This window comes from Carettochelys insculpta, chromosome 1 (genome assembly GCF_033958435.1).
Source record: "Carettochelys insculpta isolate YL-2023 chromosome 1, ASM3395843v1, whole genome shotgun sequence".
NCBI classification, from domain to species: Eukaryota; Metazoa; Chordata; order Testudines; family Carettochelyidae; genus Carettochelys; species Carettochelys insculpta.
The window spans coordinates 116600725-116626235 of NC_134137.1; the positions used below are offsets into that span (position 1 = coordinate 116600725).

The 25511-nt window shown below is 45.1% G+C and overlaps 1 protein-coding gene across 1 annotated transcript in view; it reads left to right on the forward strand.

Moving 5' to 3' along the window:
* Window positions 1-12211, forward strand: part of MYO16 (myosin XVI) — a 622320-nt gene extending 610109 nt beyond the window's left edge. The window contains exon 35 of the mRNA XM_074983196.1: window positions 11978-12211. Within this exon, the coding sequence (XP_074839297.1) occupies window positions 11978-12211 (234 nt within the window). The remainder of the gene's footprint in view (window positions 1-11977) is intronic.
* The last annotated feature ends 13300 nt before the right edge of the window (window positions 12212-25511 follow it).

Below are 25511 nucleotides of genomic sequence, written 5' to 3' on the forward strand. Positions count from 1 at the left end.
CAAAAACTAAATTCTTCCAAAGACAGAGTGACACAAAAACACTGAGTTTTATTAAATGCATTTGTTTAAATAACAGAATTACATACATGAACCAAAGACTAACATGGCTACCTTTCTGTTATTATTAAAAGATGTATGTTTACTTTGGAGGCACTGGTCAAGGGACCATTGAGTTCAAGACTTGAAGCAGGGCTTAAACCTCTTTGCTATTTATGGATAATAAAACTTATCCCTAATATTTCAGCACTTGATTTTGAATGCAGAATCAAGTATGTGAGAATGTATATGTAAATCTATAAATTACACTGAGTTTAAATTGATTTTAAATGTATCCTTTAAAAATTTTTGTCCGCTGTGGCACCGTTATTTTTTGTTTAGTTTTGTTGGAAATGATCTTACTGACAGAATAATAGAACCTGCTAATTTTCCACCTAATTAAAACTCACTAAAATCTTTTGTGTAGATTACTGTTTGAACTAGTTGTGATTATAAATGGACAGAACCAGGCCACTAGCTCTGGTTATTCTTAATTAAGGACTCTCTGATGTCATAGTAACACAGTCACTCATTGTCCTTCCTCTGCATCTATTCAGTGTGCTGCATTTCTACTCCTTGTAACGAGTCAGTGAGATAAAAGAAGCAAAATAGGTTTCGAAAGTGCCAAGAAACTAGGTTTTCAAACTTATATTGAATACTGAGTTTCAGTGGGAGCTGAGTACTTAACCACTAAGCCCTTTTAAAATCCTTGTGTAAACTTGGTACAGTCACTCTTCTGCCAATAGATAGGCCAGACCTTGTTGGTCCAATTTTCATGACAAGCCCGATATTTATACACAATAATGTCTTATCCAGCGCTTGTTTTGTAAAAAATGAGCTGGTATAGCTCCTCGCCTTTGTCAGGCCCCCCACCCTACCTCACCCCACCCCCTGCTGGGTTTCCTCAGCTGAGGCTGCCAGAGGAGCAGTGGGCCTCCAGCTCCTGGCCCTGCAGCTATGGGGCAAGTGGAAGCTCCAGCTCCCAGCCCTGTTCTGCCATGGGGTGCGGGGGCTGTGGCTTCCAGCCCAATGTGTTGCTCTGGGATCACTGGGGGTGGTTCCTGGCCCCCATGCTGTTGTGGGTCCAGGGGAAGCTCCAGCAACCCCATGGCTGGTAGCCACTGGCAGCCCCAGCCTCGAGAACCCTGGCAAGGAGTTGCCAGTACACAGTACCGGCACATACCACCGGAAAAAAAGCCCCAGTCTTATCCATTCTTTATGTCTTCTTCTTCTTGTCTTTCATGAAGTATGTATTCGGTCCATATGAGAAGTGTAGTTTGCATTTTAATGCAAGACTGCAGATGAAGAATCATTCACAGAAATGTATTGGTACCTCTCTTTATAATAAAGAATACATGTGAGAAAACAGTTAACTGTTCATTAATCAAATCATAAATCATGAACAAAAAAGTCAAAAATATATGCACTGAATTATTCTTGTAGTTGTTCACTGACATCTAATTATTTTAATAAACTCATAAAAAGAGTTAATATTTCTTATATATTTTCTTCACTTCCTGTTGCATTGCAAGCCAAATGGTTATTGAGAAGAGTGTATGTATACGTTTCAGTCTACCAACAGTTAAAGATCTGAGAAAGATAGGTGTAAAATTTTTAAATGGACAAACTGATTCAGTCCTGCTTAAAAATATAAAATAAAAAAGATGTACATCCATTTGCAACCAGGACTGAATTTTTATGTCCATTTGTAAAGTGAAAAAATGGGATGTATAATGAAAATGCTGACACAATGGTAACTACAACAGGCACAAGTGATGCCAGTATAATAAAGCTTCCACAGTTTCTACATGCTATAAATAGGGTGCATTTTGTCAATTTCTCTGTGCAGTCAGATGGTGCTTATTTTTCACCCTGCACCTGTGTGCCTTTGCTTCTTGTGCAGAATAGCAACAACACCTTCTTTGTTCAAACACTTCTATGTATCTTTCAAAGATGAAAATTCCTTGCTAATTCATTAAAGCAATGCCATCAAATTTAATTTTTAACATGCCTGATAGTAACCTTAGGAACAGTTTTTAAAGTATCTGTTTGACATTAAATACGTTTAACTTTCATCATTCATGTACAACTTTATTTAGTTATTGAAGCACTTTAAATGAACGCTTTTAACTGACATTCCAATTCAACTCCTCTTTAAGTGTACTAGCACCTATCGTAACATTATTCTCACCCCGGTCTAAAAGCCTTTAGGTCCTCTTTACTACCCTCCTTCCTTAAAAGGAGACCTAACATGATACAGCAGAACTGTTGGTTATTTTCTTCAGAGGTAGGAACAGTAACAGTAAATAAAACAAAATATACCCTGTCACGTCAGTTGGGTTATAACCATGATTAAAAACTCATCTAAGTCAAGAGGAATTAGCCCCATCACTTCGGCTGTGTCTACACGGGAGCCCACCATCGAAAGAGTAGAATCAAAAGCCAGAAATTGATATACCAGCTTTCGAAAGAACACGACCACATGACAAAGGAGGATCGCAGTTCCGATCCATTCTCTCAAAAACCCCGTCCCATTATTTCGAAAGAGAGCATCCACATGTGTAAGAGTGCTCTTTGGAAAGAAGGGAGGCGGAGATGCCGCGGATGGGGTCACATGGCCGCCACGCCCTTCTGGAGCCCTCAGCCAGCTGCCACCTTAAAGGGCCCCCCCCTCCAGTTCCCCCACCCTGCACTAGCTGAGGCCTGCTGAGCTGCCAGGAGCAACATGGGACCCCAGAGCAGCAGCACCATGGCCGATGACACCCTGCTTCTGGCACTGAAAGCAGACATCATGGGGCACTGTTGTCCACATTGTCTGCATGGTCGCCGCAGCCGCCTCCCTCCTCCTTGGGAGACAGAACAGCCCCCCTGAGGAGATGGAGCCCACCCAGCCTGCACCCCACCCCCTGGCACCCCAGCAGCTGTGGAGCCACCCCAGCAGCACGGACTCGTGGGAGCGACTGGTTCTGGGGCAATGGGATGATGTCACCTGGCTCCAGAACTTTTGCATGAGCCAGGACACATTCCAGGAGCTGTGTCACTGGCTGGCACCTGCATCGAGGCATCAGGACACCACCATGTGACCTGCACTCCCCCTCAAGAAGTAAGTCACAATTGCAGTATGGAAACTGGCCACCCCGGACTCCTACCGCTCAGTGGGCCACCAGTTCAGGGTGGGCAAGGCCACTGTCAGAGTGGTGCTCATGGAGGTAAGCCAGGCCCAGGGCACACTCCCACCATGGGAAGGGGGAGGGGGCCCATGGACGCAGGGACCCCTCGGGGGTCGCCAGCCAGAGGGGCTGGGAGGGAGTCGCTGGCTGGGGGGTCTGTGAGGGGGTTGCTGGCTGAGAACACCATGTCACATCCTCATGACAGCACATGGCCTCCCTCCCATACAGGTTATCCATGCCCTGAATTCCATGCTCCTGCACTGGGTCATCTGCGTCGGGGACCTGGATGCCATCATTGAGGGTTTTTCCTCACTGGGGTTCCTGAACTGCTTTGCTGCCCTGGACAGGACGTACATCCCCCTCCACACACGCCCCCCCACAGCGCTGTCTGCTATATCAACCGGAAGGGCTACCACTACATGGTCCTCCAGGTCCTGATAGACCACAAAGGCTGGTTCATGGACATCTACGTGGGCTGGTCGGAGCAAAACCATGACGCCAGGGACTTCTGCAATTTCAGCCTGTGCTGGCGTATGGAGGCTGGCGCCTTCATCCCCCAGTGGGAGATGCCAGCTGAGGACACCACCATGCCGCTATGCATAGTTGCAGATGTGGCATACCCCCTACTGCTGTGGCTGATGCGGCCTATACAGGCCTCCTCGACCCCAGCAGGGAGGCCTTCAACACCCACCTCAACTAGGCCTGGCACGTGGTCGAGCGGGCCTTTGGGCACCTCAAGGGCTGGTGGCAGTGCCTTCTTGCCCACCTTGAGGTGGGGGTGCTCAATGTCCCACAAGAGGTGAACATCCGCTGCATTGTTCACAACATTGTGGAGGGAAAGGGGGACACCTACATCCAGGGGTGGGCAGCTGAGGCCACCATGGAGTTCGAGCAGCCGACTGCTGCTGCCAGCTGCCAGGCGAACCGTGATGGTGTCCAGATCTGGGAGGCCCTTCATGTAAGTCTCAGCCCAGGGCTGCATTGACACCCCAATGCCCACCCGTCCCTCCACCCCCCACCACAGGCACTGCCACTACCACTGCACCCGTGCCTCCCCTCCATGGGACCATGGGACATGGGCATTGGTGCACAATAAAAACCTTTACCAACAATAAACTGTAAAAACCTGTTGTATAAATATCCAACTATTTACAATGTGGGTTCGGGGGCGCCCCTGTATGTTGCGGGGGTGGGGGCCTGAACTTAGGGGAGGCTGGGGAGCGGGCCAGAACTGGGAGGGTCAGGTGGACAAGAGGGTTGTGGGCTGAGAGCCCCACCAGCCCCGGGATCCTCTTCCACCCTGCCCCGGGAGCGAGTGCCACAGCGGGGCCAGGACAGGGCAGGGAGCACCAGAAGATGGGGGCATGGTGGGATGGCAGAGGGGACATCGGTGTGGGGTGGGGTAGGGGACCCTGTGGGGAGCGTGGGGTGGGCAGGAGACCCTGGGGGGAACCTTTCTGGGGGGAACCCTGCAGGGGGCTTGGGGGGATGGGCAGCTCGGGGGGGGGAGGTGCGTAGGGCCAGGAGTCGGGACACATTGCCCACATGCTCCTGCAACATCCCATCAATGGCGTCCAGGAAGTACATGAGCCAGTCCCAGGCCTCCCTTTGCCACACTGTGTTGGTCTCCTCCAGCCAGAGGTGGCGCTCCATGAGCTCTGCCTGGTGGAGGTTGGCAGGGTCATCCCCCATGTACCAGTGTGACCTCAGGCTGCACAGCTGGCATCTTGCTGCTGCTGGAGGTGCCTGGCCCGTCTGACACCTGCGAGGGGCTCTTGGGAACCATTGACGCTGAAGGTCTGTGTGGGCCCTCACTTGCTGCACCTGGAAGCAGTGATGGATAGCATGTCAGTCTCCAAGCAGGACCTTGTCCCCCCATTCACCCCAGGACTCTGTCCCCCTGAGGCCCCACCTCCCCCGATCCCCTGGGGCCTGGCCATGGTGGGCATGGCATCCCTGTGGTGTCAAGTGCACACAGGGCTTCCCCCCAGATGGAACCATGCCCAGGTGTGGGCTAGCTTGCAGGCATCTCACTGGGCAACTGGGTGCCTGGAACTGTCCACAGGTCTGGGTGCTAGGTGGTGCAGGTGAGTGCAGAGGGTGTGTTCAGGGCTGTGGCCAGCTGGGGTGTCTGGCCCTGGACCTCTGGGCCTGTGCCCCATCCACTGGCAGGGGTGCCACCCCTTTCCTGCCTGCTGGGGTGCTGGCCCCACTGTGCACTTACTGAGGGAGACCTCGTGGATCTCCAGGGACCGGCTCCCCATGGCCCGGCTGGACAACCGCGAGGGGAAGTCGATGATGAGGTCGCCCTCCTCGCTGGACCAGTCCTGGGTGGTGTCTGCTCCCTGGCTTGGGCTGGCTGGCCCGGGCTCCTGCAGCTCCTCCATCTCAGGCTGGTCTGCTGAGCTGTCCAGGACTGCTGTGGATGGGGAGCTGTCCCAGGGCCCCAGGATGTGGTGTAACTTCCGATAGTAGGGGCAGGTGAAGGGGCCTGCCCCTGAGCACCTGGCCTCGTCCCTGACCCGGGCATAGCCCTGCCAGAGCACCTTTACTTTGCTCTGGACTTGCTCCGGGGTCCGCTCTGGGTGGCCTTGGCTGGTCAGTCCCTGGGCCAGTGGGACGAAGGCAGCGGCGTTCCTCTGCTTTTCCCCCATCTTCTGGAGGACCTCCTCTTCTTTCCAGAGGCCCAGGAGGTCTTGGAGTTCACAGTCTATCCCTTTTCTTTTTACAGGGATGGACCTCTGGGAGCCCAGTGGGGGCTCGGGGGGGGGGGCCCTGCAGCTCGGGGGACTGCCGGGCGCTGGCTGTGTACCCGTTGCTGTCATTGTGGGTGGCTGAGAAGGCATGCTGCTTGGGGCTTGTGCTTTTGCAGCTTGCCCACCCTCAGCTTCCTGACACAAGGTTTCTGGGTCCATGTGGCTTTAAGAACAGCCAGACGCGCAGGTCATAGAGCTCCACTTGGCAGGGCAGGGCATCTCCGTGCTTGGGCTGGGCACAGTCGTGGAGGACTCCTCTTTCAAAAGAGCGAGCCATGGAGGGTCTACACGTGCCTTCTTTTGACGTTGTTTTTCAACGGGTGGTGCTCTTCCCGTATGGGATCCAGGTCCAGCTTTCGATGTCTGGGCTGCGTTCCTTCGATTTCAAATCGAAAGAGTGCACGGCATATGTAGGTGCTCCTTTTGTTCTTTCGAAAGAGGGCCGGTCTTTTCGAAATACTGTGCGTGTGTAGACACACCCTTCCAGTCCTGTGCTACAGGTGAGACCAACTCCTGCATCTCTATGACCTAGACCTAGTTCCAAATGTGCTTTTCTCCCACTGCATCCATCCCAACTGAAAATGGAAATGTGGATATTGAGTTTATCATGTTCTCTGAAAAGTCCTTTAGTTAGTTGGAGTAGCTTTGCTCTTCTGACTAGTGTCTTCCAGGATGAACAGAGGATAGCTTTAAAAAAAAAAAGATTGTTGAAAGTCCTTCTTTAGCCAAGTTTTTTTCCCAGAATGTTATAAATAGCCATAGAAGGCTTAGGAGTTTTTTGGGGTTTTTTTTCGGTTGTTGTTTTTTTAGCAGTAAATGTTGGTAAATGTTGAGTTCACTGACCACAAACAAACTGATTAAAATAATATTTCTTAGATAATGATTGAAATGTACAGATTGGTGAACAGAAATGCTGCTTGAGAACTTATCATTTGATTTAAGGATAGTTACTTTATATCTTTTGAGATGTGATGTTAGAACACAAGATGATAAGAATGGCCATTCTGGGTGAGACCAATCATCCACTTAGCCCAGTGTCTTGTCTTCTGACAGCAGCCAGTACAAGAGACATCAGTGGGAATGAATGGAACTGGTTGATTTATTGAGTGATTCATCGCCTGCTGTGCAGTCCCTGCTTCTATGAGTCAGAGGTTATGGGAAACCTAAAGCATGGGGTTATGGGTTGCTATCCATGAATTAACTGAATCTGTTTTGACCCCACACATAGTTTTGGCCTTCATAATATCATCTAGCAATGAGTGCCACAGGTTGACTGTATGTTGCATGAAGAAGTACTTTCTTATGTATGTTTTAAACCTGTTGCCTGTTAATTGCATTGGGGCCTATTCATACGTTATGTGATGGTGCTCACTTTTGGCGATCCCCACAATCAGCTCCCCATCTCTTCTGTATCTGGTGGGAGCCTTTGTAGCTCCTTACAATCAGCTTTGGCCTGTGCTAGCTTGAGTTGTTGAGTTGTCCTGAAGTCCCTTCCAGCCCTGTGATTCTGTGATTCTGTATCATCTGCCAACTTTGCCACCATACTGTTAACCCCTTTCCCAGCCCATGTATCAATATGCTGAGCAGCGTTGGTCTCAGCACAAATCCTTTGAGGATCTCTCTGTTTACCTCTCTCCACTGTGAAAACTGACCACTTATTCCTACCCTTCCTTGCCTGTGTTTTACTGATCCGCGAAAGGATCTTCCCTATTATCCCATAACTGCCTACTTTGCATAAGAGTCTTTGAGGCAGAAGTGACTAGTGTGGAGATTCCCGGATGGGCACTGCCCACATGTCGCTGCCCTGCCCCCTCTCCACCAACACCCCTCCAGTCCCTGCTCTGTCCAGGCCCCACCCTCTTCCTGCCCTTTCTCTGGCCCAACACTACGTCCCCTTCCTCTTCCTGCAGAAGCACCACACCGCTTCTGGTGTGTGTGGGGGTAGCTCCTCTCCCCACCCCTCCTGGAGTGGGCTGGTCCAAGAGCTATGAAGCTCATGCTATGCTTGGGCCACACAGCTCGGGGGAGGGGCAGGATTGCTCCCAAACACACCAGAAATGGCACAGTACTGACTATGAGTGCTGGGGGGCGATGTTGGGGGGGTGAATTTGATTCCCTGTGCACCCCACCACACATCACCTCAGAGTGAGGGACCTTGTCAAAGACTATCTGAAAGTACAAATATGCTATCTCAACCGGACCACTCTTCTCCATGTGCTAGTTGACAGGTTGTGTTTAAACCATTATAAGACTTTCACTCTATATAGCTCAGTGTTTGCTGTCATGGAATAATTCCTAAGTTCCCACAACTATAATAAATACAAATAGATCAAATTGTATTGTTGCTCCATTGCAAAAATTCAACTATATAAACAATTAGAAATGCTAACAAGTAAGCATATTGTACCTGTCAAAAGTATTTTTTAAGCTAAATCTGCCACATCTGATGGTGAAGCAGAGGCAAACCCTTTGGTCCTAACCTAAGCTGTGAGATTTGTTATAGTAATATTAGAGTTAGAGTTGAATTATGCCTCATATGACTGAGAAAGATTGTAAGGCTAGTACGACTCCCTGAGAAGTCGAATTATGGGACCTAAACACATTATACGTAGTTTTTCAGGCGCCTATATTTTGGGGCAAGTCTTGCTCCCTGTGCTGTGACAGTGGAAGAACTGCTATAAGGACCATCTCCAGTGGAGATTGTTAACCTGTGAGGTGGGTGAGGGGGTGTGATTTGAGAGGTCCTGCTGTGGTGCTGGTGAGGAGGGGCAGAAAAGGAGAAAAGAGTGGCAAAAACCCCTCCAAGAGCTACCAGTTCCCGCCTCTTCTGTGATAAGACCTGCAGCTCCAGAATTGGGCTGGTCAGCCATCAATGGACTCACTAATAGGAGGGTGATATAAAGACATCCTGTTCATTATCAAGTGACCCCCCAAGAGAGAATACCTGTTAACACTTTAAAGACAAATGCTTAAGAATACGCTCCATTTTCAAGTGTGAACTGGCCTAAATATTTTTCTGGACCATATATATATATACATATATATATATACCAGGTATACTTGAGTTTTGTAACTCTCCAGTTGTGAGCTCCTGGCAGGTAGAGGCCAATGCACATCTATTTCTATATTATAACATTACTTTTCTTTTCTTTTCTTTTCTTTCTAACGTAAAGTATCTGCATTTAAAGTTCAAAGTATATGGTGTCTCTGGGAAAGATGTCCCTTTTACGCATAGATGAGAGATGGATGTCTCTCCCATTTCAACTTTAGTCTGAAGAGTATCACCTTGCCCTCCAGTAGACCATCTCAGTGCATTTCCTACATATCAATGTACCCTTGTTGTAAATAGGTTCAACTCCATTAGTTTTAGAGAGAGTAGCACTGGATTTACAATAGGTTGACTTTGTGTCAAGGTGACATGCTTTGCCACTTGGGAAGGGAGAATTAGTGTTGTTTTACACACACACATCTATAGATTCACATAAGGATGTGTCACTCATTTATCCAGAATGATTGGTGATATTGGGTGCTACCTGAATCCAGCCCAATGGATACTGGCTCACCCTATTTTAGCAGCTCAGTAAATAACATCACTGGGGTGTAAAACAACCAATTAACAAACCCTTAGCATCTAGACTTGCCAGTTGTGAAGGATTGTGTCTGGGTAGTAATGGGCTATAAAACAGTTAGGCATTATACTTTATTTAAACCTAAAACTGTTGCATCTGGTGGAGAGAAGGAATCAAAGAGGGGGGATCTTTCTGTTCTATACATCAAACCTTCTGAGGACTGTTTGGTGCATGGATAGCAAATGTCCTATGCCATCTGTGTCCAGCTGGGTACAGTAAAATGTGAGCAGGAGCCAGTGTGCACCGTCTAGAAGATTCGTATCAGAGAGGTAGCCGTGTTAGTCTGATCTTCAAAAATAACAAGAAGTCCCATGGCACCTTATAGACTAACAGATATTTTGGAGCATGAGCTTTCATGGACAATGACCTGCTTTGTCAGATGCCCACACAGCTCTTCTTGATCAGGAAGTTTCACAGTAGTTAATATATTCTTAGGGATGAAAAGTAAGCAAGCTCTCATGCTCAAAAGGCCAAGACTGAGCTTGGTCACTTTAGTCAGTTGCAGGATTTCCACGCTAGACTATGCTTCTAATCCCCTCCTGTGTATATTCAGCAAAAATTGATAGACTCTGGATAGCAGGGAGTAGTTACCTCATCACAGAGGGTTATTCGTGGTTATATTTTACAAGTCATTGTCATTTGTGCAGTAACATGGAGTGTATGTGTGCTGTACAACCAACAAAACACATGGGGCCTGATGAGTCTACATCTCTCTTTCGCTGGTGTAAACCTGTGGTAACTCTCCTCCAGGCTATAGAGTCATCTTCATTGTCGCTATCTGCCCTTGTGACTAGTTACATATTTTACCCAAAGTGGAACAACTTCAGTAGGAGATGGTGAGGGAACTGCACTCCAGACTATTCCATAGCTCTCACCTGGTATACGGAGACCTGGATCCAAGTCACTACTCCTAATCAGGCAGTTTGAGTGTTCGAACCTGGTCTCTAACTTCTTGGGTCAGTATTCTAATGATAGACCTTTGAGTAAAAGAAGCATGGGGGAGTACTGGCACGGCACCACTAGGTCCTCCTTTTGTGCTGGTTAGCTCTGCTCGGAGCATGCCAACTGGATCATGCCTCAGAAGTAAGATAGGCAAAGAGTGTTTAACTAGTGAATTCTGCCAGGGTTTTGGTGTGTGCTCTGGCAGATATTTAGGCATCTCTAGGGTTTGGCTACAGTTAAACAGAGGTTTTGGCATGTCAGTGGTACCTAAATGTTAGACGCTCAAAATGGCAGGGCAGTTGGGCACTTACAGTCTTGAGCTGCGTCTACATGTGCACGCTACTTCGAAGTAGCGGCACTAACTTCGAAATAGAGCCCGTCGCGGCTACACGCGTCGGGCGCTATTTCGAAGTTAACTTCGACGTTAGGCGGCGAGACGTCGAAGTCACTAACCTCATGAGGGGATCGGAATAGCGCCCTACTTCGACGTTCCACGTCGAAGTAGGGACCGTGTAGACGATCCGCGTCCCGCAACGTCGAAATTGCTGGGTCCTCCATGGTGGCCATCAGCTGAGGGGCTGAGAGACGCTCTCTCTCCAGCCCCTGCGGGGCTCTATGGTCACCGTGGGCAGCAGCCCTTAGCCCAGGGCTTCTGGCTGCTGCTGCTGCAGCTGGGGATCCATGCTGCATGCACAGGGTCTGCAACCAGTTGTCGGCTCTGTGTATCTTGTGTTGTTTAGTGCAACTGTGTCTGGGAGGGGCCCTTTAAGGGAGTGGCTTGCTGTTGAGTCCGCCCTGTGACCCTGTCTGCAGCTGTGCCTGGCACCCTTATTTCGATGTGTGCTACTTTGGCGTGTAGACGTACCCTCGCAACGCCTATTTCAATGTGGTGCCGTGCAACGTCGAAGTTGAACATCGACGTTGCCAGCCCTGGAGGACGTGTAGACGTTATTCATCGAAATAGCCTATTTCGATGTTGCTACATCGAAATAAGCTATTTCGATGTTGGCTTCACGTGTAGACGTAGCCTTGGTGTGTAGCAGCAGGACAAAAGTTCCTTCATTGAAAAGCATCCAATGTAAGCTTTATGCTGTTACTTTATCGATGGAATCAGCAGCACCGACAGCTGCTGCGGGCTTGGGGACAATATGGGGGTAGGGGGCCAATGCCAAAGGCACAAAGGGTGGGGCTTAGTGCAGGCATCTCTGCCCTCAATGCTCGCTCAGAGCCATGCACAGACCAGCAGCACAGTGCTCTGCAGCATTTCAGAGGGGCCCATAGCTCTAGCCGCTGCTAATTCCACAGCAGCAGCTGGAGCCCTGGGCCCCTTTGAAATGCTGAGCCCCGGGGGCAACTGCCCCTTTGCCGGCTCCACCCCCGTCATCAGGCCTGTATATAATTACCTGTAGATGTGCTCTTCTTTACTTTCCCTTCTCACTAACAGGTTATCCACCAGCTCAGACTTTCAGACAATGAGAGCGCTGCACTGCAGGAACTCCTGGATTGGAGGCGAAAGCTGTGTGAAGAGAGAGGAGACTGGCAAAAAATCCTACATAGCACGGAGCAAAGAATCACAGCTCCCCCGCCACCTCCCTGCAAAAAGCCAACTCTGCTGAAGAAGGCAGAAGATACCCCCTGCAACAGACTGTCTTCAGGGATCTGGGATACCACTATGTGATTTCAGTTTCTTCATTTGTGGAGTATTAGAAGTAAAGCCATCTAATGATTTCAATCTGCAAAGTCAGCAGGTTTCTGCCTCTGCAATGCATGAGGGATTTTCTACACCTGTTCATTTGTGAGCACAGGAAGCAAGAGTTACATAGATCTGTTGTGTGTCTGTGTGTGTGTGTGCGTGTGTGTGTATATATGTGTGTTTCTTTTTTTTATATAAGGAAATAAACTGTACTATAAGTACATAGTTGAAAAAAACTCCCATGGACAGTGAACAAATTCTGTGTTAAGTGAGTAAGGACTAGGTAGCGGTAACTGGCAAACAATTTGGTGAGCTTGGGAAAGTTTGTGTGCACACTGTACAGCTGTTTTATATAGTACAATAATATGATGTTTCTTGTATGTCAATGAATGGTTTTATTATATTACATATATAACATTGCTTTGTAGATGTGTGTGTTTTATTGGAATTGCAAACATGATGTTTATTACTGGTATTTTACAACTTTATGCAATTGGTGCTGTTGTTCTTTCTTCAGAATACAGGTAATAAATAACGATACTGGTACTTTTGCTCATGGTTTATCCTTCGTAATGTACATAAAGTTTCAACACTGGTGCTGGGGGACTAGCACTGGCAATGTCAATTGTAGAGTCAGATCTTGAAACCCTTTCAAAGCTGCCATTTGCCAGGGTTGTTTAATGCTATTCACATTCAGTAATTAGAGAACTCTGCTTCTTTATTATGCCCCTATGTTTCTGAATGAGTGGGCTCTGATTTTCTTTAATTTCATCTCTAAACTTATTTAATTCTGAGTTACGTGACATAATGATGTACTCATTTAAACTGTAGATTTGTGTGGTTATATATAAGATCAGGAATCAATGGTAAGTTACATAATAGAAACCAGTGTTCCCTGTAATTTCTCCATGGGTGTAATAAATTTATTTGTATTTACTTTCCCTCTACTGTACTTACAGAAAATGTAACCAAAATGTACTTATGGTTAAAATGCTGGTTATCTGAGAGTTCCGTATAAGTATATAGTTCAATAATATGATGTACTAAGGTGGATGTGGATGTGAACTACCAACAGAAACACATGATGCCCATTGTGGTTGGCTGTGCACACTCTGCTGAGCAGCTGGATGGCACCTGAATCCATTCCCGAGCAGCCACCCAAGCACTCAGCTTACAGGGAACACTGATAGTAATTAGATGTGAAAGTACAACTCTCATTTACTCATATAAGCCACAGGGCTTCATGGTGATGAATGAATCGACAGATTATGTCCCTGTAGCAGTACAAAGCATGAGTCATTTATACCTTAGATTTCTTGTAATGAAATAGTCTCCAAAATGGGAGAGTCTGGTTGGAGGGTATGAGATCTCATATAGACATAAGAATAACGTGCCACTGGAAACTAATTAACTACTCTATGGCAATTTCTGCAATTTTACTTGGCCAGTAAAGTGCCATAATTTATATATTTATATCACACACATACAAACTCTTTCATATCCAGCATTCTATCATACAGAACTCTCAAATAACCAGCATTTTAACCATAAGTACATTTTAGTTACGTTTTCTATAAGTACAGTATAGTGAAAGTAAATACAAATAAATACAGCAAATACAGAAAAGTTTACAGTGTATGATACTACTGTTGGTAAATAAAGTACTCTGAATACAGTTTTGTTTGTTTCTTAATATCTAAACTGGTTTTTCTTTAGTGTTATGCGTTGCTAGGTATTCCTCTCTATTACCCACAATATTTGAATGTCCAACAACCACGGGGTCCAGGGGTTGCCATATATGAAAGAGTTTAGTGTATATAAAAATATGTTTTGTCAGGGGTTCTTTGATTTAGGTCCATGGACTATCTAGAGCTAATGTGAGGAACTCGTCTTTGGGACCTGCCTTTCTCACCCCCATGAGTGACATAGGGGAAAGAGGCTGTATAGTATGTAAAATATGTATATTTTAAACTAACATTTTACAGTTTAATCAAGTTAAAATTTGGTCTCTGGGAGGAGGTATTTGGAAAGTCAGTTTTTAACTTGTCTGGGGAGGCGTATATGCTTTTCTCTCCACTTAACAGAAATTTCAGGTTAGCTGAGAAGATAAAATGCAATCCCGTGTTTACTTTTGTTTGGTTTTGTCTTTTTGTGGGAGATGCCCTTGAAATTGTAACCCCCAAGCCATAGCCCATTGTCCAACTGCCAGAATTAAGTCTGCTGTATGCCTAGAGATTTAAGCAGTCAGGATAATCAAGGAAGTTATCACTTAGGCCTTTGTATTTGGACTATATTGTAACACTTAGTTGGACCTATTCACCTCAGCTGAGGAGTTGCTCATGAGGGGGTGTGGCAATGACTTTCAACCACAGAGCAATTATACCAAAGCCACAATTATAACACAGAAATTCATGGCTTCTGGCTCCATGCTGATCTTACTAAAGCTTATTGCCCTCTAATATGTCATTCAAATACCTATGCCTCATACGCTATCCATTCTGTTGACTTTTAAAGACTGATAAATATAGTTATTGAGCATACTTCAAAATGGCATTGCATGGTTTGTGTTCACATAACACCATTTGCAACCCTAGTTAAACACAGAGTTGGGGTTTCAGCAACACTCTTCACCCTTAAAGAATTGTATAATGTGCTAATCCAGCATCATCAAAATAAAAATATGCTATCCTAGCATTAAAAGTCAGTTCACTGATACAGTTACATGTGAGAAATTCATGCAAAAACGATGTACTTATTCTGCTATTGACAGGATAATGGAAGCACTTTACTGTTTTTCTATTGGGTGCAGAAGGTTCTTGACTTCATTTTCAGGATCCAAAGTCAGAACTGTAGGTTCTGGGATTCCTTCTTAAAGTGTGTAATCACTGTCTAAAACTAGAAAACAAACAAGAAATAATATGGATTTTGACTGATAGTGAGTCTTGTATCAACAATAAGCAGCTTTTAATTTTGGAATGCTCTGAAACTGTGAATCTAAAATACAAAAAACAACATATTTAGAAGAGTTCTCTGATTGCGTTAAAACACTCCCAGAGTGAGAATTATGATGTAATAATGCACAGCTAGTGTGTCCAGTGGGCCCTCGGTTTTTCACCTCATGCCTAATCATGTAGTTGGTGCATAATTATTAGACCATAAGTGACACCATACTGCATCTTACTGCTTAAATAAACATAACCCTGAGGTGTCTTAAACTACTATTAATGTTTAGATTGTGGATCAAAATATATTTACAGGACTGGAAAAATGTATTATTGACATGTTGACATGTCTAGAAATAGTTTAGCTGAACTATATGGCGCTTGTAGATTAACCTCCCCTGTGGAATATACACCAGCCAATTAGAATGTTTTTGAGTGTATGTCATTCCCTTTTGTATTTTACAAAGTAGCTTGGACAGAAAAAGCATTGTGAGTTCAACACTAAAAGGATAGACTGATCCCTGTGAATAGTCTCTTGCTGCCAGTTTTCAATGAACAATCTGAAATACATTTTATACTGCAATAAAGCAAGTTCAGGAAGGTGCGGTTATCATCAGATAACCACATCTCCATATTGTGCCTTATTGCTTAATTGTTTCATGTGTGAAACAAACTGAACTTCATGCAAATTGGCATCTGGTACAGTACATAATGCTACGAATTAGGTAAACTTGTTTTACAGCTTATAAAGTTCCCAGCATTAGTCGAAAGACAAGAAGAGTGAATTACAATAAATGAATAATGAAAAAGGACCCTATTGGTATAAGAGAATTTTTACAGCTTATGAACCATGTCTCTTTATTTCTGAATTAGTATTTAATGCTTCTCTATTCTCTATAGCTACAGTCCTATTATGGATTAAAATACCCTGTTTCCACTTTTTAAAACTGCATGCAGCTGTTTAGAAAATACATGCACAAATCTTTTAGAAAAGAACAGTGGATTGCACGAAGAGATAAGACTTTTAAAATTTGTACTTTTTTAAACAAAACAATAACATTATTGTTGAATAAGCAAATTAAATGTTCCCTTCTTTGCCAGTGATCCTTTTTATTTCTTCAAAGAGGGCGACTAATGTTCATTAATAAGTTTATTACATTGCAGGCCCTTTGTGTGTAGGACAAAGAATTTCATTAACTCACCAAGAAAGCATAATAGATTATAGTGTAGTATTGAAGTGATAGTAATAACCAGGTTCATTGTCATTTTTAATTCTGCTCTGTGCAGTTCTGAGGTCCCCAGTAATCACCATATTTTCTTCTCTGTAAAGCTCGCTAATACCTGAAATGTTCTGAGAAGTCTAAAATAAGTTTTGCCGTTTGCCTGTTGAATCTTACGTTCGGACAAATGTAAACTCTGTACTTACCACTCAGTGTTCCAGAGTAATATTAAATGTTTTGTTGCTCTCTCTAGTTCGCTCGCTGGCTGTGTGTGTGTGTGTTTGTGCGCGCGTACATTTTTAGAAGAGCAGCACCTGAGCTTAAATATTTTACAGCATCCAAACAACAGGTTGTGTGAAAAAAACATTTTTCTTCCCTTTGTTTTGTACTTTGTGTGTTCAGGGAGTTGATTTTCAGAAGAATAAATAATTCCCCGTGTAGCTTTATAGTGTCATTGTGAGAAATAGACCATTGCGAAATTGTATTTCATTCCACCTGTGGGTCAGCCTTATAGTGGCACCTCTGGCCCCATGAATGAATGTTTACTTGATGATGCCAAAAGAGCTGATGTGGTCCTTGGATGGGATATTGAACAGGAGTAGTGGAATGATAGTACTGTACCTCTGTATGTAGTACTGCTGCCACTGCCATGGGAATACTGTCTTCAGTTTTGGTGACCACAGTTCAAGAAGGATGTTGGTAAATTGGAGTGGATTCAGAGATGAAGAATTAGACACCATGCTTCACTGAAAGACTCAAGCAGCATAATTTCTTTAATCTACCAAAATGAACGATACATGGTGACTTGACCACCGTGGGGAACAGAGATTTGATAGTGGAGGGCTCTTCAGTCTAACAGATAAAGATCTAACATGACCGCGTGACTGGAATTTGAACTAACATATTTAGACAAGGTATATTGCACACAATTTTTACCTATGTGAGTAATTTACCACTGGAACAATTTACTAAAGCTTGTGGTAGATTTTCCTTCCGTAGACATTTTTAAATAAATATTTGCTGTTCTTCTAAATGGTTCTCTAGCTCCAACAGAAATTAACTCAGGGGACTTCTATAGCCTGTGTTAAGCAGGAGGTCAGACTGATTAATCACAATGGTCCCTTTTGGCTTTACACTCTCTGAATCTATTTATCTATGCCATGCTTTAAATCCAAGGTAATAGTAGATGTTTCACAGAGGCCTGCAAATGTATTTTCATAAGATATTTCACTAACAAATTGGTATTTTGTTTCCATCGTTTTAAAGGAAATTGGAGGAGTTGGCATTTCTGTAAATACAATAAAATAATCCCATGCTTGGATTTATTTTAGTTTGTTCCAGAAGCATTTTACTTTTCCCTTTAAAATTTCACCAGTTAAAACCCAAGCCCTCTTAGTTTCTTTTGGCTTTCTATCCAGACATTAGATGTAGCACAATAAATCATGATACATTTTATGTCTTATTTATTGTTCCTGTTTACAGTTTATTCACTATGTTGTTTATTCTAATTTGTGTTGTTGTCTGACAGACCAGTGTAGATTATATCACAGCTCCATTAAAACAATCCAGTCTTGAAATTGTACTAGGAAAAACATTTTGTCTAACAGTTCATTCAGTTTTTTAATCGTCTTTAGCTCTGTTTCTATTTAATTGTACACATAACCAAAATCTTTCAGTTTCCAGGCAGTGCTATTTGTCCTGGGGAAGACCACAAACTATCATTGCCTATAGCCTGCAAGAGTCAGCAGGACAAAAGACAGTCTACGCCAAAAGTCTGAAAGGTTCTGAAGAAAAAAATAATGAATGTTTAGTCATTGTGCTAATTCTTCCTCATTAAGAAAAGGAATGATTCATCTGAGGAAATGCAATATAGGATGGGCTGTATGGTGGGGGTATCAATCCAAATGCGGTGTTCTAGGGTAGGCGTGGGGAACCCCTGGCCCGCAGTCTGGATCTGGGCCACAGCTTGCCTGGCTCAGGTTCTTGAGGCTCAGAACTCCCCTCCCCAGCATCTGGTCCAGAGCTGGGCCAGAGTCAGGCAAGCCTGGGCCAGATCCAGCGAAAAGGCTCTGCTTGGTGGGGGTAGGAAGTAGTGCCTCCTCCCCCACGCTGGGGGAATGGCAGCGTAGTGCTGCCTGGAAGGCGGTGGGGCTTCTGCTACTGCTCTGATTGGCTGGAATTCCAGACAATCAGAGCAGCAATGGAGGCAGTGCCTGGGAGTGGTGGGAGAAAAGCTTCTCCAGGGAGCTTTTCTCCACACAGCCATTCCTCTGGTTGTGGGAGGGGAGGGAGGAGCCAGCACATGGAGCTAAATGCCCTGGCCACTGCCCAGACCTCTCGTCCCAACCCTGCTCCTGCACATCCTCCCGCCCAGACCACCCCACCCTGCATCCTCCCTCAAGTCCAGATCCCTCACCTCCAGTCTGCATCGGAATGTCCCCCACTGCTGCACTCTCACTCCCACCTAAACCCCAAACGCCCATCCCAACCTCCTCCTGCACCCTCAATCCCACCCAGACCCCAAACATCCAGTCCAGCCCCGTCTTGCACCCCTCCTCCTGCTCAGACCCCACAACTGCTCTCTATCAGCCTCCACCTGCACAAGAAACCCTGAATCCCACCCCAGTTTTTTGTCCCACACCAGGGCCTTGGAAAAGTTAGTCTGGCTTGGGGGAAGCTCTGAACCTCAGTCCTCCTGCCTTTTCTGTTACAGCCTTGTCCTTGATGCTAGAGCATGAGGAGAGTGTGGGACCACATCTTTTTTTTTGGGGGGGGGTGTTGCTTGTTTGTTTGTTTTTGTATCTTGTTTTTAATGTAGCTCTGACTGATTTTTCTGTGGGTCAGTGGCCCCCAACCCCAAAAAAGATTCCCCAGCTCAGTTCTAGGGTCAGTTGTGTTTAAAATTCTTCCTTGGTTCAAAGTCTTCCCTCCTTCCAGTTGCTTCCAACATTTCAGCAAGTGGTGGGGGATGTTTTCAGGTAAGGGAGACACAGTGAGTGAGGCAATATCTGTTTTTAAACCATCTTGTATAGGTGAGAGAGACCAGCTTTCCAAGTGCACAGACATACACGGTTTAAGAGTAAATGTTAGGTAATCGATTCCTGCCTTGCCAGTTACAGCTAGTGAGTGTTAACAGCTCAGGGACTTGCCATGTTCTGCCCACTTGCCAGGCACTCCAGCACAGAGGCAGGGTCCCAGTGTGGATTCTAGCTCAGTCCCCCACACTCCCTGTCTGTAGAGGCAGAGGGAGGAAAGTAAGCCCCTCTGCCCCTATTCCACTCCCCAGGCCCACCCGGGGCTATGCCTCTGGTATACGCCTAGCTCTTTTTTATATAAAGTCTCTAGTTTAATTTAGAATAGCTTATGGCCTCCTCTGATTTGTACTTGCCTGCAATGTCTGCAAGGAGCCAGTCACACAGCAATTCTCCAGCTATACTCTGTCCCCAGCACTGACCTCTGTAAGACCACTTGTGTGAGGGTGGAGGAGGTGGGCTTGCAGGGATAAAATAGAGACAACTACACCCATCTGACACCATCTGTGGATTCTCCTGCATAGGCATGCTCCTTCGGTGTCCAGCTAATCCAGCGTTATGGCTGCTTTGCAGTAAGCACCCTCATTGGGAGTGGTGTGTGCAGCTAACATCCCATTTATGCTTCCAGTCTGATAAGACACTTAAACAAATTTCTTCCTCTAAATAGTCTTATTTCTCAAGATGGAATAGTCAGAGAGTTAAATTTACTCATGCACAATGGTTGCAGGATCAGTCCCCTTGTTCTTAAGCTGGATTTTGATCTTTTTCTTTTTTATTTTAATAGAACACCATGAAAATCAGAAAATCAGTAAATTGGACACTCATCCACTGAGGTCACAGTGTGATCTCAGCTTCCTGTCCCTCACACTTCTCCTTAGTAAAAGCCTAGGTCAATGAATTCATTAACGTTGTCAGTGACCCAGACAGTTCATCGTGAATGAGGCCCAAAGGTCCTTTATTGTTGCCTGCTTTTTCCCTCTGTATAATTCTATTTTCCTTTCCAGACCTCAGTCGTTGCCATGGACACACATTATACACCTAGAAAAACAAGCAGTCTCCTCTCATTGGAGATTACAATGTCACTCTGCAACCAGCAGCTGAGGGGTGAAAGCAACTTGCACTTAGTTCATCTGAGGTACAAGAATTCTAAGGGGGTCTTGGTTAGGCAATCATAGCTTTATACAACAGGTAGTTCTATACATAGTCAGTCTGGAGCTCATTGGTGTAATGTAGACATGAATTCACACCTTGAAAACCTGAGCTAAATGCCCAAGTCCTTGCTTTTGCAGCATGAGCTGAAAATTCCATTGCCTACAAAAACACTCATCTAATATGTTCCACATAAATAGGGCTGGCCTAACGAACCAATTATGTTGTAAATTTAAAAAAAAAAAGAATAAAATAATAAAATTTTGAAAAGAATGCATCAACTATCAAAAAGCAATATTAAAAAAAAACTGTCTGGAATAATGTTTTCCCTGGCTAAGCACAAAATAAGGTTACATTTCTGAGGATTATAAATTAGTTTTAAATCATGTTACATCTATTGGACAGATATTGTGAATAGGTTAACATTACGCTTTGCTGGCAGTGAGTGAAATGAAGATAATTTGAAATCTTTAGGTTCTTGGTCACAAATTTGCAATGGACTCAATACTTCTCCAAGTTGATCACAAGTAGCCAAGCCAAAAGGAAGAATATATTTTAAGATGTGACCTTGGTTTCATGGCACATGCTCATGTCATGTTACATTACATCATTCTGTGACAAAAGCTAAATGTCATACAGCGTGGAGTAAGTCTCCACAGCACTGCTATTTTTAGATTTGGTATCATCTAACAATTCCAACAGCAAACATATCCGATCATAGTTTATTTTAGAGTATGGCTACAGGGTAAAAGTTAATGCAATACTCATGCAAATAAGCTTACATTGTTGTTTATTAATAGTTTAATCTGTCTGGAACATATTTGCTGAGCATTATTTTCACTGTGATTAAATCATGTTGCTGTATTATTGAGTAAATTCATTCTAATTGCCCGTTTCATTTTCTTTCACAAATCCAATGGGCACTGTCTGCATAAGGCTCTTTGAGGTATCTCTAGAGGAAGAGGTGGACGATATCATCACTTGAGGATAACTGTGATATAGAACTGTTGCTGCACCTGAGTCTCATATGCAAGTATGTTGTTATTTACCCTAATGTGCTCCTTACAATCCCTTACCACCGATCAATTCAAAGCACATAGTGGTTTGTTCAAACACACCTCTACTTCTACTACGAGTTGAACCTTTCTCGTCTGGCACCCTCAAGAAATGACTGGTGCTGAATGAGAGAATTTGACAGACCTTGGGAGGTTAATATTATCTAACACATTACCAGGACTTCCATTACTTACAGGGTTCTTAGAAGCCATTTAGGGGTAAATTACAGCTAAATAACAGCACATAAAACTGAGAGCCAGGACAGTGACTGTAAGCAAATTTTACAGGGCCATGGGAAACTTGGCCTCACCCATATTAAGCGGACATTCAGCTAACTAAAATCATGCCCAATTACGGCTGTTGCTGGTCGAGGGAGTTCTGGATAACAGTGGTTCAACCTATAGTCATACCGTCTCAATGGAGAAATGAACAAATCCCTTGTAATTTAGGTGACCAATCATGCATAATCAATAATGATTATTCACAGAGCTCAGTTGCCATAGGCTGGTATTTGTTTAGACAAGCAATTATTGATTTAGGGAGTTTGTGATTTGCTCATTGACAGATCACAAAGGGGAGAGAAAAGGGGTACAGAGTCTACTCATCAGATAAAACTGTTATGTGCTCCCCCCCACCTGTAGTAATGTCACACCTTGAAATACTTTGGAATTATAGTAGAGCTAAACCTCTCGTCAGGATATTAAACATATTAACGGTTTGTTTCACTGATCTAAAGACATGTAACCCTTCTGTTAACGCCAGATGCCTGCCAGAAGGGCCGGGTTTAACTCTTGTGGGGTTTTCCTATCAAGGATACAACCAACCGGCTCGAGCCCCAACCCAGTGGCCTGGGACAATTTCACCCCCGTGCTGGGTGCCTGTAAGGCGGTTCTCCCCCACCCTCGCAAGCACAGAGTCTGAGATAGAAATGGCTTGTTTAATGACCGTAACCTACCCCAAGGTTACAGCGACAGATGCAGTATATCTCAGCACAGAAGAGACAAAACCCCTTTTACCCAGATACCATCCCCACATGCAGTAGAACCCAGTCTCTTGCTGGGGCTCTTGGCCCTTTTCCACACACACACAGTTACAGGGTGTACCCTCTGCGGTGCAGTCCCAAACTCAAAGCCCACAGATACATCACCAGGGCAATACTAGCTGTCCACTTGTCTGTAGCCTCCCCTTGCTGTCACCAGCCATCTGCCAGTCACCACCGCCACTCCTACCGGCCGGCCGCCGGTCCTGCTGTTGTCCGCCGGTCCTAACCCCACAGCTTGGGACTGCCCTAAGGCAGAACCCAGTGATTTCAGCTCTGTGTGGCCTCAGCTGCCACTCTGTGATTTCAGCTCTTAGTATCTTTAGTGTGGGGTTTCACAAACACCCTAGTATCCAGCTCTATCTTTTAACAGGTGGGGAGGGTTAGTCAAGCCAGGCTTATAGCTATATGGCCAAGGCATAGGCAAGGGCAAGGCACTCAGCAAGCTGGCTCAACCAGTACCCCTCCCCTTCTCTCTCACAATGCTTTAAACCAGGGAGCCCTGTGTAATCAATGTCTTACACAGCTAAGGCGACTGCCCTGTCCCCCACAACAACCCAGAGCATTGGTGAGATCTTACAACTCCCGCATTAAGTGTCAGCTTAAATTGTGATTTTACAACCACATGTTTACAATAGACCAAATCTCATGGCTTACTTGCTACCCATTAGGCTTTGCCTGAAAAGGTATCACACATGCACACCTTTTGCATTCTTATGCAAATGACCTCTGGAAGACTCATTCCTCCCAGCCTTCAGCAGCACTGCATTCCTTCTGCCACGTTTCCTACAGACATGTTGCTGGCATCTGGCAAAATGACCCCTGGTGTCCCTATGGGTTGTTCTCAAACACTCTGAGAGGGGAAAAAAATTCTTCCTGTAATAAGCCTGGCCTGGATGTATGCACAGCATTCCGACAGGCCTAGGAGTAATGGCATAAAAGTAAATGGTTATGTTGTGCCTGGCTAGTGAGCTCACTGACCCAGGGCCTAGTCCTACAGTGTGCAAAGTGCTTTTCTGGGAGGCTCTGAGTAAATGCAAAGAAGCTGATGAATCTGAAGGTGCTCAGCACCTGCCTGGAGGTATTTACAACTCTCCCAAAAAGCAGTTTCCCCTAGTCGCTCTTTCTGCCTTCCCCGCTTCCTCTTGTCTGCAATTTATTAACTCATTAACCGACTCCAGCATTTTAATGGGTAATGAAGTCTTTGCCTAGGGTCACAATAAATGATACAAAGAGAGTTTCCTTGAATTAGAAATTGTTTCTCACCCTGATACAGAAAATGACTAATGTATAGACAGTATTGCTTGTTCTTTCTCCTGGTATGTGGGGGTGGAATCACATGGCTACTTTTAACTAACCTTATTCAAGGCCTGCCTTTTAGGATGTTCTTATGTGGATTTAGTTTCACAGGGGTAGCTATGTCAGTCTGTAGTTTAAGAAAAAAGGAGCAGTACTACAGATCTTAAAGATTAACAATTTTATTTATTAGATAATGAGCTTACATGGGTAAGACCTGTGGGTCTTGCTCACAAAAGCTCATTACCTAATAAATAAAAGTGTTTAAGGTGCTACAGGACTGCTTATTTTATGTGGAATTGTACTTGAATTATACCCAGACGTTATTCCGGAGTTTGAGACTGTGCAGTGGTCTCTTATGTGGGTACCTTTACTATACCATCAGTGAATGCACTTACACATGAGACAATGCTGTGAAGAAAACGTTATTACCTCTGATTATAAAATGCAGTTCTTTAAACCACGGTGCTCAATAATTAGAAAATTTACCACTCATAAGCCGTGTCTACACGTGCACGCTACTTCGAAGTAGCGGCACTAACTTCGAAATAGCACCCGTCACGGCTACACGCGCCGGGCGCTATTTCGAAGTTAACTTCGACGCTAGGCGGCGAGACGTCGAAGTCGCTAACCCCATGAGGGGATAGGAATAGCGCCCTACTTCGACGTTCAACGTCGAAGTAGGGACCGTGTAGTCGTTGCGCGTCCCGCAACTTCGAAATAGCGGGGTCCGCCATGGCGGCCATCAGCTGAGGGGTTGAGAGATGCTCTCTCTCCAGCCCCTGCGGGCTCTATGGTCACCGTGGGCAGCAGCCCTTAGCCCAGGGCTTCTGGCTGCTGCTGCGGCAGCTGGGGATCCATGCTGCAGGCACAGGGTCTGCAACCAGTTGTCGGCTCTGTGTATCTTGTGTTGTTTAGTGCAACTGTGTCTGGGAGGGGCCCTTTAAGGGAGCGGCTTGCTGTTGAGTCCGCCCTGTGACCCTGTCTGCAGCTGTGCCTGGCACCCTTATTTTGATGTGTGCCACTTTGGCGTGTAGACGTTCCCTCGCAGCGCCTATTTCGATGTGGTGCCGCGCAACGTCGAAGTTGAACATCGACGTTGCCAGCCCTGGAGGACGTGTAGACGTTTTTGCTACATCGAAATAAGCTATTTCGATGTTGGCTTCACGTGTAGATGTAGCCATAATAACTGAATGTAACTACAGCTCCCCCTTGGCTGTGTGCTACAAATAGATTTCGTTTTCATTCTTTTAATTATATGTATAAACTGTAAATAAAAAAAATAATTTGGACCCATGTATATTATGAGGAAAATAATTTACTCAAAACAAAGGCTTTCCCAACAATCTTCTGTTATAAAATATCTGGGTGAAAGTCTGACCACAATTATGCCATTATAAAACCAGAGAAAGTCTTTAATGTCAGTGCAGTTACTCTGGAACGAAACCAGTGCAACTGAGAGCTGAATAGGCCTTTTTGGTGATGTAATTATTGTTAGGGAGAAAAGTATATTAATACCTTGCAGCAATCAGTGATGTGTTTATGGCATTT